Genomic DNA, 21143 nt, shown 5'->3' with positions numbered 1-21143 from the left:
TCTGAGCATCCTGCATCACTCGATACAACTGATCCTTAATAATTGAAAAATACGGATATGTGAGTGCAATGTCTGGCTGGAGGCGCTGAACATCAATCACTTTCACTTGATCAAAGGCGTGCATAAGGGTCTCGTCTCGCATTTGCTCCAGAGGGAAATCCCCAGAAGGGAATCCTCTAAGGGCAGGGGAAGCTGAGACTTCCCTCTCCTTTACGTTCTCCTGACGTGGAGCTGATGTAGACGGCCCTGGCTCTGCCTCCCCAGCCAGCGAGTCACACACAACACACCGATACGCTTTGTTGCAGGACCCATCCACACACATTCCCCTTAATAAGGTAGTAAATGCCGGCCAATTCGTTTCCAAGATTAGTGGATGCGTGAGGCGGTAATTAACCGCAGCTTCGACACTATGTTTTTGTCCCCAAAATTGAATAGTGACTGTCACTACATGGTAATTTTGGATATCTCCATGCACACACCTTACCTTCACCCCACTGGCTTGTATCCAAAGCTAATGGAGGAGTGAATGGAGGTTTACAACCTGAATCCACAAGGCTTAATATGTACCCCCCTTAATACTCACAGGTCACAGGTATCCGGTTCGCTCCTGCTCGATCGGGGCCGGCCTGTGGCGTGTTGGGGACCCTGACCAATGTCTCCACCTCCATCGTGAAGCATCGTTCCCGGAAATTCCCAGGTTCCCCACAGCACAATGGGGACAAATTTACTTATTTTTGCGATATGGTTAATGAACCCATCAAATCGCTTGATGAGCAGAGCTTTCATTCGTTGTTGTATTTCTATTGAAACAGGAAGTTGGGGTGGGACATATCAAAGGGCTTGTCCCTTTTTTTAACAGCCAAAAGCCTTTAATTTACATCACAGCTGTGAACCATGATTTGCTACTTACTATTGCTAGTCAGAGGCAGGTGATATTAGGGGGATTGGCACTATCTATCTAGACAGCATTTGATTGGACAAAAATTTGTATACACCCCTGTTAACAATATGTTCAAATTATGTTGTCACTATTTTTTTTATCTATTTTCCCACAAGAGACTGTAAATTTGAAAAAAACATATATACGAAGAGAAAAGAAAAAAATACCACACACTACTCTGTAATACGTAATACGCAAATACTAAATTGTTAATTTGAAAAAGTTAATATACACACATATAGAACAGTTCAAAGGAACTGATGTCTTTCTTCCTAGAACATTTCCGGTGAGTTGTCAAACACATTCAAAACAACAGCAAGAAGCGCTTCATTCATAGTGTCTCATAGCGGTAACGCTGACTTGATTGTTATCAAGTGTGAACATTAAAATTTGAATCACGGTGTTCTGTGAACAGATGCTCCTTGGATGCCTTGAACTAATGAAAATTAAACAAAACAAAAATGGACATATGGATTGCAGCAGTGAAGTGAGATGTCTGGATCCATACAGTACTAACCACTGTAGGATAAGTAGCACACATTTCAACTCTGACTACAATTTTTGCCAACTAACTTTACATTTGATAAATAGAGTCTAGCTGGCTAGCTAAGTCAGAGTATTTCTTTAGAGGCTCTAAAAGTGACCTTATCGATCGCTCTCATTACAATGAATGAAACTGCACAATCATGTGTTCGCAGTGTTAACAGCTTCATTAATAATATTAATAATAATAATGGGAGCAATCAAATATTCCCAACATTTCCACTAAGAAAATATTAAATGTAATTATCTAAACTACAAAATGCCTTCATTGCCTCTCTCGTGTACACGCACTTAATGTCAAAAATATAATGGTACACGTCTGGATCAATCACTACAGGTAAACATTTGATGTCTTTGAGAAAGGTTTCTGCCTCAAAGTCTTATTTAAAGGATCCAGTAATGACATTTTTCTACATATATAATTGGTTCTGTTTAAGCTAGAGCTAAAAGTATGTGCTAGTCATTTTGTTTCAACAGTTCTGGGTTTTAATAATGTGTCCACTGGAAATGCTTCATGACCAGACACGCACAGTAGTTCTTTTGTTATTGTTTACATCATTGAAAAGGTCTATAGATGACCTAAAAGCTAACAGGCACTGACTGAAAGCCACATCATTCATTCATCATTTATTCACTCTCACGTTGTTCCAAACCATGACTCTCTTTCTTTTGTGGAAAAAAAAAAATTATTCACATTCAGTCAACATTCACCTGTATTTGATCTTTTTTTCCATTCAATGAATGGTGACATTCTGCTTACCATCTCACTTAAAACAAAATGAGGGCGAGCAAATGTTGACACAATTTTCATTGGGCAAACTGCTGTATCACTTTCATATGATATATTGAAGCTTTGATGATTCAAAGAAAGCAGTGGTATTTTCCAATAAGAAAATACATTAGAAACATTAATTTTCTGACTTCATATTACATCATCCATTCATTCTCTCATAAGTACATTTAATTGTACCTTTTTTCCTATTTTCAAATACTTTTCTGCTTCAAATTAAAGGCTGCTATGTAGTGGATTCATCTTGAAGCTAGTTTGTTTGGTTCAAAGCAAGTCTTTTTTTAAGACTTTTCTATGAAGAAAATTAAGAAGTAAGACTACTCCCAGAACAAAGGCCACAGAAAAAGCAGGTAGCAACGGTTGCACTCTACAGAGGGACCTGTAAGTTATGTTTACTCAACAGACATGGATTAATGTTTTTACCAATGTCATCATCAGTCCGATCCACAGCATCCTTCTCCAAACACTCTCGCACCAGATCTCTGCCCAGAAGAGCCTCTGAGGAACGCTCAATATCTTCATCTTCCTCCTCTTCCTCCGAGTCTACAGGAGCTTCAGGGAGACCGGACAGATCCACGTCACCCATCTCACTCTCTGTGGCCTGTGGAAGAACAAACATCATTGATTCTGATAAACAATGTGACCATCCAGCTCAGTTTAAGAGAGTGAAAATCACAAGGTTTGTTTCTGGAAGGCTTTGCATTGCTCTTTTGCTGCTATGCAGCAAATATTTTAACATCAATGTCAATGTGATCAATGCTAATGTAATTTAATGTATTTTACATCGTTAGTGTGTGCTTCTCAATAATGTGGGAACAGAAAGGCTCTTATCAGCCAGATAAGGACAATTTTGTGAACTGGCTAAAGTAGCTCAAACTCTGAATGCAAATGTCACAGCCCAAAGTAACTTTTGCATAATTTCCTGTCATAAGCTGTATCTGCAGTACTGTTCTAAAATAGCCACAGAAGCAGTGTGAATAAAGTAATATCCAGAGCAAACAATGAGAGCTTTTCAAACGTTCCAAACTAAAGTAACAGAAATAAATAAATAATTAAAAAAGGGCCCTTCAACAAAAGACCGTTAGGGAAGGGTACATTCATACAGTAATGCTATGCTCACATCAAGAGCTCTGTCCTTCGGAGTGAGTAGGGCATAGGGATGATCACTTTCGATTGGAATTCACCTAATGTCTAAAAATACTGACGCACTGTTATTCATTTTCTGGCTTAATTAAAGGTACACAACAGATTTCAGGGCTCTCTATCGACATCTGTGGTTGAAATATACAATTGCTAGATACCTGCAAAGGAACACTGTGCTGTTTTTTACATAGGTTTGTTTTTCAGCACAGATGAGACTGATGGTTTGAGGTTTACTCATGGTTACCTGTGATCAACAAGAGCAGATCTGACTAGCTACAGCAATAGATGAAACTACTCTGACGTCACACCGCAGGCAATCACGCTTCCGGGTTCTTTTGAGCAGCATATTTCAATGGTGTATATGGGCAGAACTGCCATTTTAATAATCTTTTAAGCATTATATAAAGTAATAATGTTTGTTGATGTTAATAAAATATTATTAAGTGATATCTATGTTTTCAGTGATAAAATTATGTGGGTTCTTTCTGAATTATCAGGACACTTCCAACACTTCCAAGTCTGAGAAATGTGGCATAAGACAATAAAACTACCATAAGACATACAAAATATATATTTAGTAATTCAATTATTAACCAAAACACAGTAAATAATAATCTTTGACTTCGATATCAAAATACTCCATATTAAAACTTTATTTCAAACATTTTCGATTCCAGACATAGGGGGGTGGGAGCCCCTGGGCTGAATTAATTGTTCGGGCCCTACCTACACCATACTGTGATACCTTTTTGGGAAAAAACATAATAAAATAACAACTTTTTATATTTGGACTCTGCTGAATCTTTCCACACTGGTTTGGATCTGACTGGACGAATGGCCTAGGACGAGTTCGTTTTGAATTTTTTTCAAACAATCCAAAATAGCAGGAAACGATGAGGCGGAGCAAAAATTTGACAAGGGTAAAACTCTTCGAACGGACACAAGGAATTGCAGGAAAAAATAATTTTGTTTCTAGCACTTACGGTTGAAGAGTCATTTCCCAAAAAATGAATTTTCTTTGTTTTGATCATTGTAGCGCCACCGTGAGGTCGATCGGGGCCAGACTTTGCGCCGTTGTAGATTGGAGGAGAACTACCTTTCCCCAAAGTTTCAAGTCTCTAGGCCTTACGGTTTGGTCTGCACAATCAGTTTTAGGGCAGAAAAATAATAATAATAAAAATCCTTACAAATAAAATAGGGTTTCAGCCCATTCGGGCTTGAACCCCTAAAAAACAAAGTGTTTCTGAGAGAACCATCTGTAGCACTGAGTGTCTGGTTACAAACACAGCAAAACAGAAGCAGTGTGTGTGAGTGGAGTGGATTTCCCCTCCCCTCTCAAAGCATTCAGTAAACGCTTCGCTTGGACTCTGCTTGGACTCTGCTCTAAGTTTTACATATCCCGCACCTCACTACATTATTATATGTACATACATAAATGCAATGGCATGCCTCTATATAATTATCAGGAAAATATATAAAAATAGACATAAAAATTGCTAAAACTAGACCATGGCTGGGTATACTGAAGCACTAAGTAGAATGGTCAAACAGGTAAGTAGCAGCTTCTTAAACTTTACAACACATTTCCCAAAAGCATTGTTGCTCAATATCACATAAACGTTTGTAAATTAATAAGAGCCTTGGACCACTTGTAAATCCAATATGTTTAACTATCTATCTTGCATCTTTCACAGATTACAATAGACAAAGTGACACTTGCATTCTTGGAAAGCCATTGTACCACTGATCTATAATAGATCCCTTAGTGTGCACTTTTTGGGAGGATAAAATTTGTTGAAAAGGACCGTGTGGCAGTATTTCTGCAATATTTTCATGTTGAGAAAACAAAGTTCTGGACATAGTGCTGAAATGTTCGGCCTTATTCAGCACCTTTGGACTAGATAGCTCCCATATCAGGTGATACTCAATCCTAAAATGACATCAGACAGTATAACCTTAAAAGGGTTAGTTGCAAGGTTATCAGGAAACCCAGCTCATGACGGAAATTTTACAACTCCTTCTGAGTGACAGATAATTATTTGTAGTGCAATACCCTGAGCGGTCTTCCAGCAAGAGAAAACAGTCTGACACTTTGACTTTCAGAAAAAAAACGCTCCTACATCCAGGGAAATCCTTCACACATACAGTACATTGATTGTGGCCCTCCCTACAACCCGGGGTCCTGGGCTGCAGCCCCGATTAGCCAGTGCGTAAGTCCGGTTTATATATTTTATGTACTGGGTTTTATGCCTTTAATTGGGATTATGTTCACTACCAACTTGGACTGTGTGATATACTGTATATACAGTATATATAGAAAATATGTATTAATGACTTACTGGATACTACATTCTGGTCGATATAAAATTGACCAATATCGTGAACATTGCAGTAAACTCAATGCGCTTTTAATTTGTCCATTAAGACCGCCAGTTTTGCACCCGCCACTTCTTGACTTACGAGTATGAAACCGTCAAGACAAATGTTTCAATAATGTCTCTGATTTAAAACCCAGCAGTAAACATGCCAACAGAGCTGTAAAGTTCAATTCATTTCTGTGAATCAGTTCTAGCCGACTAGACAAGTACCTTGCCAAATTACATACATCCCCTCATCCTCGAAAATCATGAACATGCAAGGTAAAACAAAAGAATACCCAGGCTACAGCCTTGGAGCACTCAGTCATCACAGGTTTAATAAGAAAAACAGGGCGCACCTGGTAGATGTCAGATAGGCTACTGCTCCCCGAGTCACTGGCGATGCTGCATCCTGATTGGCTGGGCGGCATGTGCATCTGCTGGTGGGGGTGCTCAGTCAGGTGCATCTTACTGAGGTCACCAGGAAGCTGTTTAGACAAGACAGGAATGATAAAAAAAAAAAAAAAAAAATGAATTTCAATTATTAAAATAACAAAGATGAGTTCAGTAAAGGACAACATTTATAATGCAGAACAGGTTTCAGTCTTCTGTTCGGCTATCCATAACTGTGTGCATTCTCTGTGACATGAATGTATGATTAGATTGAGCAGAACATGATGGAGAAAAATAGGAAATCCCTTCATTTCAATCTTTGTTACCCTGAGAACTCCTGTCTGTCACTTCTCAACAAACCCTGATGCACTGATATGATCACAATCTGATACAGAGACTTTCTAAAAAGACTCAAAAACTCCATCTTCAAAAGAGGTTTGAAAAAGATTCAATTAAAGGCTAATTTTCGACTGAAATGTTTTTGTTTTTCAATGGCAGATGCCGATACAAATATCTAGACAGCAGATTGACTGAGTGGGGAGACCGGGGCTAGTTTTCACACTTTTTACTCCAGCGAATATTTTTCAGGGTAGGTTTATTTTTAAAAGTCAATTTCTATGTAGACACATACCTTAAAGTCCTAGCTACAAATAAACCTTTTAAATTTTTTACCGTTATTGCCCTGGAAAAAAAGATAGAGATCACTGAACACACGCTGACCTACAAAAATATCAAAACATTGTTTTGGCCAATGAATACTGTAATTGATCAACTGTATGAATTTATGACATTTAAAACACGTGACAACCTACCCCAATACAAAATGTGACACCAAGCCACAAAAAAACCCAAAAAACAAATAAAATAAAAAAACACCATGATGACAGTAAACGCTTAGAAGAAAGTTCACAAGAAAATTCTAATTTAGGAGTTTTGAACTAGGTGTTTGCAACCAATATATAAACCTTTGCTAGACAAAACACACATTGGCACAACTGGACTTTTGACTTCAAATCTTATTATTACTGAGATATAGCCTGTGTGAAAACAAGCCTTGGTCTGGCCTAAATATAATACAATTCCAATACACTTATTTACACTTCACTAGCTGTTGGTAGATTTTGCAATTGACACATTGCATAGGTAACATTTTCTGTTATCTAGAAAGACAATGATAACACCTGATGCCAATAATCTCAAAATGGTCAAATACCAGCTTGGCCGAAATATTGGTCAATCACTCGCAAAGATTTATGAAACTACTTTAGAAATTTGGGGTATGTGGCTGTTGATGGTGAATATCTTGAGAGCCGTGTGGCTGATGGCCGATATAATACAGGCTATATAGGATACATATGATAATACAACTTAACAATAGCAAACAATACATACACACATATGCATCTGTTTTACACAATACATGCTGAAAATTCACTCAAAATATTTGAAACTAGATAATGTTTACTATCCATTCACAAAGCTGTTGGAACTGACACAATAAGGAACTAAAACTTCTCTTAATTGACCAAGTGGTAATCAGGCAGTTACTGCCGGTTCAAACCAATTATTACACGGCTCTCTGGAATTATTGATTCTGATTGGTCAATGGTGCCATCCAGCGGTCAGATATTGCTCTGTAGCTACCGCACATATGGGGATTAAGAAGTATCAGACTGCTCATCCGGGTTCTGCGAGCTGCCTCTCCTGCTTCCCGGATCACTGTGCAATCTCTACAAGTAAGCTAATAAAATAATTTCAACTCAAATTAGGACTGTTGCAATTATTACATAACTGTCTGATCACAGTTATTATTATTTTTTTTTACATTTACATTTTTATGTATTTGGCAGATGCTTTTATCCAAAGCGACTTATAGTGGACTTATTACAGGGACAATCCCCCTGGAGCAACATGGAGTTAAGTGTCTTGCTCAAGGACACAATGGTGGTAGCTGTGGGGATCGAACCAGCAATCTTCTGATTACCAGTTATGTGCTTTAGTCCACTACCCCACCACCATTCCATTTGATCTAAACGTAGTTATTTGAGACAAACGCGATTATTTGGCATTCAATTTCCAATCACATTTTAATGCACAAATAAGGGAATTTTAAGTGAATATACTGTATTGATGCCATGAATGGTGCGTTCGTGTGTCATTCAGAGTGTCAACTCCGAGTCCGAGTGTCACTGAGCTGCACCGTGGACGTCATCCAGCTCCTGTCCTGAAAAGCACGTGTGACGCGTTCTCATGCACGTGCTGTCAGCAGAGGTTCACGCCAAACACCCGCGAAAATAGAAATGAACAAGTGTAAACTTTGATAGTGAATGCAAAGCGCTCCGGTTTCAATTTAAACTATCATGTAATGGCAAATATTACTGGTTTATACAAGCAGTGTTAATGATACGCAATGACACAGAGGAGGAGACGCACACTACATTTCTGCGGAGTGATAAAATGATGAAATAAAATCTCAAAGGTTTTGCTTCATGACAAATTAGGGCTCATGGGTTTCATCAGAGCATTGAAATAACGTGTGAAAGTGATGAAATTAGGAAAGAAATGTTTTACTATTGCATAACAAATGATATTTTATTTTTTAATAAAAAACTATCAAATATATGAGTTCAAAAAACAAGTGTAAATGTAAAATTGACCAAAAATAAAGTTGACCAAAAGGTTAGAAATATTTTGATATTTAAACATTATTTTTCATGTTTTTCATAAGTTTTTAAAGCCTTAAAAGGAAATCATATTTATCAGATTTATATATTTGAAGATTTCTTAAGGTGTATCAAGCACACGTGCAGAAAAAAAAGCACACCTTAAAAAATGTGACAATTTATAAGACAATTAATCGTGAAAGCCCTTAACAAGATAATCATCACAGCCCTAAAACAGACAATTAATCGTCATAATTACAATTATTTGTTTGACAATTAATTGTCAGCCAAGTTTCAGAATTGTGACAGCCCTAACTCATGTGCATGTATTTATTTATTTGGCAAGTAGTCGTGTAATAGGTTGAATACTGAGGAGGCAGATGGGCATTTTCACAAAATAAACACCAACAGAACTCAGACGCAAACCAGAGGTTGATTCCAGCTGTTCAGCGATTTCTTTCTTCTCAAATTACACAATTTTAACTCAAATCAATATTTTATGTCCATGTATTTATTTATTTGGTTAGTAGGCATGTACAAAGCAGGATAATATACAGTCAGTCGGCTGTTATCGCAAAATAAACCCCTTCAGGGTGATACAAAATGATCACCTGATCACCCTGTCGGGATTTATTGTGCAATAACAACCGGCTGACTGTACATTATCCCTTACTAATATCAGAATGGCCTAATATCGGCCTGGATGATATATTGTTCTATCACTTGCCAATTGTCAATTACTGCCTCAATAGAATGTAAGGCCGCAATAGAATTTATTACCTTAAAGATAAGGTAAAAAAGGCAATCCTAACACAATCATCAAAACTTGCAGAAGCAGTTCACTCAGAACTCACTCAAGACCAAAAAACCGTACTTGACTCTAAGCTGAACCAAACAGTGAGTTGTGTCCCTCTATTGCTTACCAGTCTAAAAGCATCTCTTTATAGCCACCTAACTTATAGCCATGATCAACATTTGCCAAACAGACAGAGCAGCACACCTCTGCATGTAATATTAAACAAAGTCAGTCTGCACATGAGACTACTACACCCTCCCCCATCCAATGACAACTCCACTCATCTACTTCAAACACCAGTCCTCTGACAGAAGAACGGATCATGCCTTTAAAAACAACTGTGGTGGGCTATGCGAGGAGCCCTCGAACCAGGAACCCTGAGCAGGACGTGTTATGCAAGTGGTCAAATGCTTGAATTTATCTCTACAAGACAAATACTAGTGGAATACTAAGTACAGGTTTATAATGGAAGCTTTGGTCCATAAGTGCTACTGAGATATCTAGTTATACAAGTCCATGCTGCTATAGTTTCACCTTTTTTTACTATCTGGTCCACCACATTGCAACTTATTCTGACCAAGAGCTGCCCATTTAAAAAAGACGATACAAACTACAGTTGGCTTTATTAGATATGACGTTAAAAGCTAGGTAAATCTGAAATTGGATAACACTTTACAAAGCTGAATATAGAGTAGTGCTCATGGATATCTAGTTAACATGCTACTAAGTTCCACACACAAAACTCTTGAGTACCTTTCAAAGATTTGATGCCTCTGACCAGGCAAACTTTCGCAAATCAAGTGACTAGCTCTTCCTCAGAAAAAAACGAACAGATTTTGTTTCTTTTGTTTTGAAGGACTGTTACAGATCTGTGCACCCAACTCTCGGGGGTTGAGAAGCAGTTGGTCAATCTGATTTGAGCTTGCAATTTTCACTTATGCTCACCATTTTTGTGTGTTATATGCAACAAACGGTCAGTGAATGTACTGAGTGCAGTCTACGGGTGTTAGATGGGTTTCCATCCACATATTTTGGGATATTGCATACAAAATGCTGGATGGGATATCATTATTGAAAAGACATTTCAAATGTTGCTCTGGTTATTCTGAAATACCAAAGCCTGTCTACAAATTGACTGTCTACTTTAACTTCCCAGAAGGGACTATTTTGTTCTCTTAAACACATGGGATGGAAACGCAATTTTTTTGCAATATTTTGATTTTGTGCATGAATTACATTTGTAACTTGGATGAAAACGTAACTAACGATGACACTTCACAGTACAAATCAAACTCAAAACCAATAAATGGAGTGCAAATAATGTGGAATGTGGCCTATATGTGTCCTTTTAATGATGCAATATGAGCCAAACAGTTCTTCATGACCCTTATCAGTTCACTCCAACTGATTCTCTTGATTTCCAGAGGTGAACTCTTAGTATTCCTGTATCCCATTGGACCACAAAAGATTTGAAATGGAGAATCCAGTGTCTTTGTTTGTCAGAGTGATGGTGGCGTCACGCCTTTCATCCTGTGAATGAGCTGCAGCATTTGAGAGATGTGTAAAGACCATTAATGATTCGTAATGATGGCATTAGGGCAAACAGAGCAGCCCCGCTAATTGCAGCAGTCGTACTGTGCCAGTTCACAGCTCTGAAAGCCCCCGGGCAGAGGGGCTCTCCTCTGCGCCTGAATTAATGATGCTGCCATATTAAATATAAATGTGCGCTCCCTTCTGCCCTACCGATCACATCAACAAGACTCCAGGATTTCCACTCTTAGTCTTCCAATCTCAGTCTTGTGCTAACTGCAGCACTGTGACTGAGACAGCACTAATGCATCATAATGTTTTAATCAAGAAATACTGTACATCTGTGAATTGAGACACTCATTCAGTGTTTTTAGGGCCAGACTGTCTCCTTTGCTTATGGAAGTGTCATATAAAATATGAAATACTGTGTAGATCAGAGATGCCCAAACTATGGCCCATAGGCCAAAGCTGGCCAACGATGACCTTTGATTTAGCCTGCCTTGATGTATATGACAAGAGGGGGAAAAAAAAAAATGCTAGTGACGCAGCTTTTCATAATTAATTTAGCAGATTGCAGAGTAATGTTTATTTTTTATTTTTATTTTTTTATAATGAAATCATAAAGGAAGGCACTTTAATATAATACAGTTTGCAGAGTCCAAAATTCGGCACGGGTATTGTGCACAATTTTAATAATTCCTGCAATTTCCACGTTCATAATGTGGGAAATTCCCACACATTTTTATTCACTTAACAGTGCAGCTGCAAATTAGTAAACCAATAGATACAAATGAACAAATCAAATAAATAAACTTGTTTTTGTATCAAACTGTAATTCAAGAAGCTGCGCAAGTAAATTAACTCTGTCTCTCTCTCTCGTGCAGCTGTCAGCAGTGTCAGAAGTGTAAGCCCATGCAGTGAGGAAGCGCTTTGTCACATAGTTACTGAGCTTAACGTGTTACAGATGTATAAACCTTTCTAAACCTGTTAATACGACATGCAAATGTCCTTATACCACATCTTCGTAAGTGAGCAACGCGATAAAACAATAACGTTCCTGTTTATAATCAACAAAGCTGTTAACATTGCAAGTGTGTGCGCCTTTCATATCTTGGTGCTCCCTCATTATTCATAATGCAGCACATTTGCAAGAAAGGCAGAAATAGCAAAAATGTTTTGCGTAATGTACCAGCTGCATGGTGAAGAGAGATGCGTAAACACCTGTTACATCTCTCATTTTCATCTCTAGTTCCATCCAGGGTCAGAAATTAACAGAGGCTCTGGAAAAAAAAAAAAAAAAATCCCCTGCAATCTGATATAGTTCCAAATATATCCATCACGATCTTCATTTGAATTTTCGCTGAACATTATTTGTTTTGTGCTGTCTGTTGTACAGATGTTGCAGAGTCAGTGGCAGATGCTCGCACCATAAACGCGCACAGATGGGCACTCCGCTTCTCACGCTCCGCATCAGTTCAGTATTGTGCTCACGTGCTAAAATGACCAAATGCTACAATGTAGTTAATAATAATATTAACAAAAATAATATTTGGATGTGTTAAATAGACTTGATGTTAAATAAAATGTTATTAATGATACAATAATCATTCTACAGAACATTAACCACTTTTGGTGTATGAATCATATCTCTGACTAATGTTCATTGTTTAATTAAATTGGCTTGAAGGAGTTGTTACGTTATTTTTTATAAACTCCTCATTCCAAATCTGGAGAAATGGTGTGATCTACTCTGTGTCGGTGCATTTGTTTTGTAGGCTGTTAATTTAATGGCCAAAACATTTGGAAATATGTGAATGAGAAAAAAATAATAATTTCAGTAACAATGCACATTATGCAATGTAGATAACATGCAATTTTGTAATTATTGAAACATGCCATTTTAAAATGTAATTAATTCTTTAAATTAAAGTATTTGTCATAAAAGGTTGACGGAGTCATAAGGCTAGAAAAAAATAACCTTTGTAAAGGTAAAAAAAAAAAAAAAAAAAGGATCCCATATGAAGAGCAGTGCCGAATCACAACTCATGTAAAATTTTCCTCTGCAAGTTGCTTGGAATTTTTTGCTTGCAACGACATCAACCACAAATGTCGCTAGAGAGCACAAAGTTCCGTTGTGCAGCTTTAAACTCGTGCGACCCCGCGTTCTTAAGTGTGTACTGTGTGTTTTGTCTTCACTATATGCTTTGCATAATTTCATTTAATTTCAACTGACTGATGTGAGTTGAGGACACTCTGGGCTGTTATTAAAGGGTTAAACTTTCTCAGTGGAGTTTGTCTTTGGGAGAAGTGCCAACAAAACTACATCTGGTAAGAAACCTCTTTTTTTCAGTCCCGCTTCTGAGACCGTCAATCCGCGTATCTTATCACATGGCTTGTTGAGGAGACGTAGCGTGTGTGGAGGCTTCACGCTATTCTCCACGGCATTCACGCACAACTCACCACGCACCCCACCGAGAGCAAGAACCACATTATAGTGACCACGAGGAAGTTACCCCATGTGACTCTACCCACCCTAGCAACCGGGTCAATTAGTTGCTTAGGAAGCCTGAGTGGAGTCACTCAGCATGTCCTGGATTCGAACTTGCGACTCCAGGTGTGGTAGTCAGCGTCTTTACTTGCTGGCCTACCCAGGCCCCCTGGTAAGAAACCTCATTACATTTTTACATTAAAACCTGTTTGAATCAAAAGACTAGAGTCTCCAGTTTTATCTGATATGCCATTTTGAACATTTCATTGATTTATCGCAAAACGACACACTGTTAAACACAATGACCACAGATGTGGACTATAGGGCTATTTTTCCTTAGGAATCCTATATTCTCTGTGCAGTATCACTTTGAAAATCAATGGGTTCATCCAAAAGCTGAAAAATGTTTCTTTCAGAGGCTTCATATGGAGTTAGAATAAAAAATAAGGTGCATTTCAAACTGTTCGGAGACCAGTGCAGGCAGACAGACAGCACACTGGAGGTTAAGTCATTAACTAAATAGGGAGCAAGGGAGCATCATATAGCTTTCCTATGCAGCTAAGTGCAATCACTTCAAAAGTTCAGTTTCAGGCTGCAGATGATATTTGCACCACTCAACATGTTTGGCAGACATAGGACAACAATCAGTACACAGATTCTGAGTTAATAATGCTAATATTTATTTTAACATGGTTAGCAGTGATTGGATGATGCTGGACATTACTTTGAATCAGAACTATTTGTATTAATTTCTGATTGGTAAAATGCTTCATCACTGGCTATCACTTGTTTGTTTGACAGTGCAAAGAAAGAACACTGAAATCTTGTTGCCAAAGTAGAAAAAAACATTGTAACATAAAAGTCAAATCAGTTCAAATAATTTTATTTGTGCTTTACCCAATACACATTGTTCCAAAGCAGCTTTACAGAAAATCAGCCATAACGTCTTAAAAACATGAATAACCAGCACTCCTGGAACCATGATAAACAATTTGATAAAAATAAAAACATCTGACTTTCTATAAATTGGTATTATTTAAAATTTCACAACTTAGTCCCGCTGTCCACATATGAGGACATACATTTTTAGGAAAGCTATTTGCAATTCATTTTCAAAGATTATTCATTTTTATTTATTTATTGAATTTTTTTTGCATGTTTATTAGAGGCTACTACAGTAGTTACAAATCAAAAAGGGAAATGGAAAATGCACACAGCAGTCGCGCTCAGGTCTCAGGTGGTAAAAAATATTCTGGGTTATTTACAGCTTAATGTCTATGGACAGCATTTGTGGCATAATGTTGATTACCACAGAAAATAATTTTGTCTCATTTACATTTCACAAATGTACTATTGCATCAATCAATTTAGTTGCGTCGCACATTGATTTGACGATACATTCATTCTTGTCTTCAGCAAATCAGCTGAAATGTATCTGGTTACCATGGCAATGACGTCATGCACTCTTTGTCGCCCTGTCAGTCAGCGCAAATGCCCAAAATAATGCAAAAATGCGTTTTCAACAACGAGCTGAATGAAGCCTATCCATGTCTTACGCAATGTGAAAATGTAAGCGGGGTGTTTTCTGAATGTTCATTTATCCCACGAGCACGGAGGTAAATCAATATTATGCCACAAATGCTGTTGATTGAGCTTAACTTGTATTGAACCCGGAACATTCCTTTAAATGTTGAGATGTGGGGATTGTATTTTGAATTTTTGGTTCCAGTGTTGTGAATTTTGTGTTAAAATGTGTACCTGACATGACAAGTCTACTCATCATTACACATGCAATATGAAATTATATGGATAGAATAGGCTACGTGGAATTTGTAAATAAAAAAAGCTAAAATGTGGTTAAATGGTGAAAAAAATAAAAATAAAATATACATTTTCACAAACTGTATATTGCAGAAGTTTGCATGCTCCTTTTGTTTTGGGGCTATAAGTTTTCACACCCCTTTCAGAATGTATGCAAATATAAGAGATAAAAGATTATTTATTTTATGAATATATAATCAAAAGCTACATTACACAAAATGTACTGTAATTTACACAAATCATCCAGTTCAAAAGTTTGCATCCCCTTGATTCTTGGTTCTTGTGTTCCTTCTTGAGCATCAATGAATGTTTGTACCTTTTGTGTCCATCAATTGTCCTAAGTGTCAAAAGCTTGATATCTATATCATTTAGCCACTGTTGGGAAGAACTCAAATGTGCAGAAGATGCTGGGAAACCAAAGAATGTACAGTATATTTCTTAAGAAATCTGGGCAGCTTCACAGCTCAGGACAAAGCTGGGACTCATGAACAATTATTACACAAACAGTCATTAATCATAGAGAAAGCACACACCATATTAAAGGGTTTGCTCTCGTGCCAGTAGCTCTAAAGCTCGCGTGCAGTCTGTCTCATGAACGCGCACAGGAGATCAACGGTCGGTGAAGAGTTTCACTTAATAATACATCAGATTTCGGTTTGTTTCTCATCAAACCTTATCATATTCATTCAGATCAAGACATGAGTCACATACAATAATTTGTTGGACTTCTGAATTATACTTTTGTGTCCTTTTGAAGCTTGAAGAAGTGGTCACCATAAACTGCCATTGCATGACATCACTGAGCACAATTTTTTTTCACAATTTCTCCCTTTGTGTTAAGAAAAAGAAAGAAAATCATATGAAGTTATAACAACACCAAGGGAATGTAAACTTTAGAACAGGATCATTTGTTTAAATTCAGTTACTATTTTGTCTTGTGGAATATACAGTATATGAGTGTCTGTTGTGAGATAGCTTCTTCAAGGTATCACAGCATTTGCAGTCAAGTCGTGAGATGTAACTTCTCAGCGAGTGCTAATTACTACTGTATTGACTCATTTTCCCAAACCAGCAGATAGAGACAAAAAAGAAATCTCAGTATATATTATTTCTTTAGATAGGGATCATTTCAGATAAAACTAAACTAAATTGAAAGGACAAACTGAAAATGAAGTAGAACTAAAAAACTCAATTAAAATTCGAAACGATAATAACTCTGGTTTTAATGACTAACGCAGCTTTTACTTTCTTTAGTCCATGTTTGAGTGGAGGGGAAAAAGCATCAAATAACTAAACTGTCAACAGAATGCAATAAGTGAAGGACAGTTTTGTCTTCATACACCTAAAGCATATGCTTTCATTCTGAAACCACTCTGAAGTTTGTTCAACAGGAAATTAATCAAAATATAGAGGTGTTTTTAAATTGACAATTGTGTTTTCTTAGTTGTGAAAGTTAAAATAAGCTTAAAATATTGATGTTGAGTTTACGGTTACAATCGACTCGGACTCAGCCTGTTATGGACTCAATTGTTTAAAGACTTTGACTTGACTCGGACTCAACTAAGGTGGACTCAAACCCAACATTAGTGTTTACTGTCAAGTAGAAGCAGCACCAGAACCGAGTGTTTCTGACAGAGGGTCATAATGAGGGCGGTAATGATCATGTATTGCAAATATATGTCTGTTTTTAGTGCAAAAACCTTTACTAATATTATAAGTGAACCTCAAGGAACACATATGAAATAATAAAAAAGGCATGACATAACCCCTTTAAACATACCGTTAAACTATCAACAAGATACACTTTCTCCAAGAAGTAGTGTTTCTAAAAAAATTAAAATAAAAAAGACAATTACTGTCAAATTACAAATATCCAACTCTGTCCAGTTCAAATTGTTTGACTTTTGAGACCGCTGCATTCTCCATCCAGCTCTTTGTGAACATAAGAACGTGTCCTGAATCTGGATGACCCTAATTATACAGTCGACTAATCATTTAAACAACCCACTGACCAGTCGATTATCAAAAAAGGTAGTTCAGCACATCTCCGTTCTTGGTTGATCTTGTGATATGAGTGACAGAGATGTTTGCTTTCCTGCAGAGGTCAGTAATGTGCATCAGCATGTCCAGTGGTCCTGATCTTCAGCACAGAGTGAGTGATGTCATTAATCACACATGCACTGGGCATTACTGCTATATGAGGTTGGAGCTGAATGAATGAGGCAGAGGATTGGAGGGGTGTGGGGTGCCGTGGCCTCTCGTTAGATGCTTCCTCCTGAGTTAATTCAGTGGGAGTGCTCTCAGCCCTGCAGCGTGCTGCTATGATCAATGCAGCCCGAGTCTGTGCGAGTTTAATGACATTACAGCAGAAGAGTCTTGCAGTATACACATTAAACTTTGAGTGAACCAGAGAAACACTAACAATCCTAACACGCTGAACACAACACAGCCACTGATAGTGTACAGCTGTTGATCACCACCAACAGAATTGGAGTTGGGAACCGAGAACCAGTTCCAATTTTTTATTTTAAATACCGGAACCCAATGATGTTCATGACGACTTTTGGTTCTGTTAACGATTCTTGAACGTGCATTCTTCCACCGATGCAGACACCATTTTTCTATTATTATACACTACTATTTCATTAAATACTCGGGCTGTTTCCTGTGCTACCATTCAGCCACACTGCAACATCGCTTCTAAATCAGCAGCCCGAAATATACGCCATGACCAGTGTAGTCTGATTCCCGTACGTATGACTCGTATTAGTCAGTTCTTTTGAATCTTCACAGCAAAACATACAGCACTACCTCCCGAACAAATGGCTCATATTAGCCGCATTTTTCAGTGAACCGCAAATCATTCATTTCATCACGTTAGACTCGTAATGCACTAAGAATTGAAAAGTCATTAATGCTGTACCGGATTGTGGTTGAAATAACAATGTGTTATTAAAGGAATGTTCCAGGTTCAATACAAGTTAAGCTCAACCAACAGCATTTCTGACATAATGTTGACTGCCACAAAATTTTATTTTGACTTGCCCCACCTTTTCTTGACATAAAAAAGCAAAAATCTGGGTTACAGTGAGGCACTGACAACGGAAGTGAATGGGGGCCAATTTCTGAACATTAAAATACTCACTTTTTTCAAAAGTATAGCCACAAGACAAACAATAGGCATGTAAACTAGGGATGGGCACAAATTCTCGGGTACTCGGACGTGGCAGCAATGATCGATCATGAAAACGATGATTGATGGTGATCATGCATGATGTGACTTCTCACTTAATTCAAAATTCAGTGACAATTACCTCACAACTAAACACAAACAAGTCAAAGAGGAAGCTTATTTTTAATTTTGAGATTGATTGTGTTGTGATTTTGAGGGGTACGTTGATTGTCAGAAACGTCTCATATCAACCAAACTGATACACAACACTGCAGTGCTATCGTTATGATAATCAAAAGAGTGTAATTGACTGTGTTTTGAACACCTGTCTCTGCAAAACGTTTGCTAAACACATTTTATTATCATTTAATGTAAGAACTTTGACTCGTTAATGGATATTATTTAATAAAAGTGAAGATTTGTCAATGACTGTAAACCTCCCAGCCCTGGGTGCTGAAATGTTTGCGTGATGTAACACACACCTGCATCTCGACAAAATGGGAGTCGAAGATTTCCGCACGAGTTTCCAAGTTAGAAATCTGACAGTGTCATTCCATTGCACTTTCCCCAGTTGAAAGGTGGAAATTCCGACTCTCCAAGTTGAAAGAACACTTTATGAATCATCACAGCAACAACAACACGGAGCATCGCGGCTTTCCCCACAGGAGAGAACACTTGGACACACACACACACACACACACACACACACACACCAGGCGTGTGGCAGTGGACTCAACGTGCTGCGATTGTTTCAAACAGCTAGACAGAGCGCAGCAAAATGGAACAGAATGCAGCGTCTTCAAAACTGAACTTCAACTTAACACGCATATTAGAAACGTGATGATTATGGTGTCTTCTGTTAAGCCAACCGCGATTTGAAAATAGACGGTTCAGACAGTCACTAAAAAACTGGTGCGCCCTCACTAAGATTACTACGGTAACCTGAACGGAGACCAGACTGACGCGCGTTGTGCACATTCTTTGAGTTGGGCAGCGAATCTTCACATAATGACAAAATATGATGCATTATATTTTGATTATGCAAACTTTTGTACATTTTGTAACAGGTCTCGAGTAGACAAAATGACCAAAATGCCCATCCCTAGTGTAAATATGATTTTAGTGTGATAAAATCACTTAATAACCTTTTCTGTATAAAATTATTGCCAATTTTACAACTTTGTTGCCATGACGATGTAATGTCAACAAACCTTAAAACGATAAAATGACTGTAAAAAACTTTAAACAACTTTACAGCTCAAATAATACAAGAGTTTTAACAGAAGAATTAATGTACAGTAAGTGCTTTAATAAAATTATAAGATTCACATTTCTGCTTTTAAACCCTCCAAAAATTGGCCACATTCACCTCCATTATAAGTCTCACTGTGACCTCTATTTTTATTTATTTTTTAAGAAAAGGAGGGACAAGTCAAAATAAGTTTTTGTGGTAATCAACATTTTGCCACAAATGCTGTTGACTGAGCTTAACTTGTATTAAACCCGGAATATTTCTTTAAAGATACACATTTTAAGCTGTAATTAGTGGTATTTTATATATATATATATATATATATATATATATATATATCTTAAATGAATAGTTCCCCCCAAAATGAAAATTTGCTGATAATTTACTCACCTTCAGGCCATCCAAGATGCATCGGAGTTTCTTTCTTCATCAAAACAGAATTTAAGACTTTTAGGATTTCATTTCAGGCCTCCTCCTCTAAACAATGCAAGTGAATGTACTCCATTTTTTGACGGTCCAAAATGCATATTTAGGGTGCATTAAAATAATCCACATGACTCCAGTCAACAAATAAAGGTCTTCTGAACCCAAACGATTGATTATTTTGAGAAACAAAACAATACTTATATACTTTTTAACTGCAAATGTTCGCTTCTGTACATCTCTGTGATGTGCGCTCATGAGAGGGATGACGTAAGCTCGTTGGTGAGGTCACGCATCACGTGGAGGATTAGTCGGGAAGCGCGTCATTGTTTACATTGTTTTTTTATTATTATTATTTGGAATTTTTTTTATTTTATATTGTTTTGGACTGTTTTGGTTTGTGAACGGCACAAGTTTCTCTTGTAAACAATGAAGCGCTTCCTGACTCCTCCTCCACTTATTTTGTTTCTCAAAATAATCAATCGTTTGGGTTCAGAAGAACTTTATTTGTCGACTGGAGTCATGTGGATTATTTTAATGCACCCTAAATATGCATTTTGGACCGTCAAAAAATGGAGTACATTCACTTGCATTGTTTAGAGGAGGAGGCCTGAAATGAAATCCTAAAAGTCTTAAATTCTGTTTTGATGAAGAAAGAAACTCAGATACATCTTGGATGGCCTGAAGGTGAGTAAATTATCAGCAAATTTTCATTTTGGGGGGAACTATTCCTTTAAGGAGTCTGTGTTAACAACTTCTGCAAGAGTCTGTTCTGCTAAAATATGCAATAATCTCATTAAGTAAAAGGCTGCTAGGGGCAGAAAATCCAATA

At 37.5% G+C, this 21143-nt stretch overlaps 1 protein-coding gene across 7 annotated transcripts in view; it reads right to left on the bottom strand.

Moving 5' to 3' along the window:
* The window catches only part of LOC127430641 (rap guanine nucleotide exchange factor 6-like), a 194494-nt gene that overhangs the window by 66579 nt on the left and 106772 nt on the right, over window positions 1-21143 (bottom strand). For 6 of the 7 annotated variants that reach the window (XM_051680548.1, XM_051680554.1, XM_051680549.1 and 3 more), the window contains 2 exons: window positions 6133-6261; window positions 2697-2874 (listed from right to left, as the gene is read on the bottom strand). In XM_051680548.1, coding sequence (XP_051536508.1) covers window positions 2697-2874; window positions 6133-6261 — 307 coding nt within the window. Of the gene's footprint in view, window positions 1-2696; window positions 2875-6132; window positions 6262-8289; window positions 8390-21143 lie in introns of those variants that run through there. The other variant, XM_051680550.1, reaches the window with a different exon arrangement.

This window comes from Myxocyprinus asiaticus, chromosome 40 (genome assembly GCF_019703515.2).
Source record: "Myxocyprinus asiaticus isolate MX2 ecotype Aquarium Trade chromosome 40, UBuf_Myxa_2, whole genome shotgun sequence".
NCBI lineage: Eukaryota > Metazoa > Chordata > Actinopteri > Cypriniformes > Catostomidae > Myxocyprinus > Myxocyprinus asiaticus.
The sequence above is the reverse complement of the archived record's forward strand: the minus strand, read 5'-3'. Positions and strand labels throughout refer to the sequence as shown.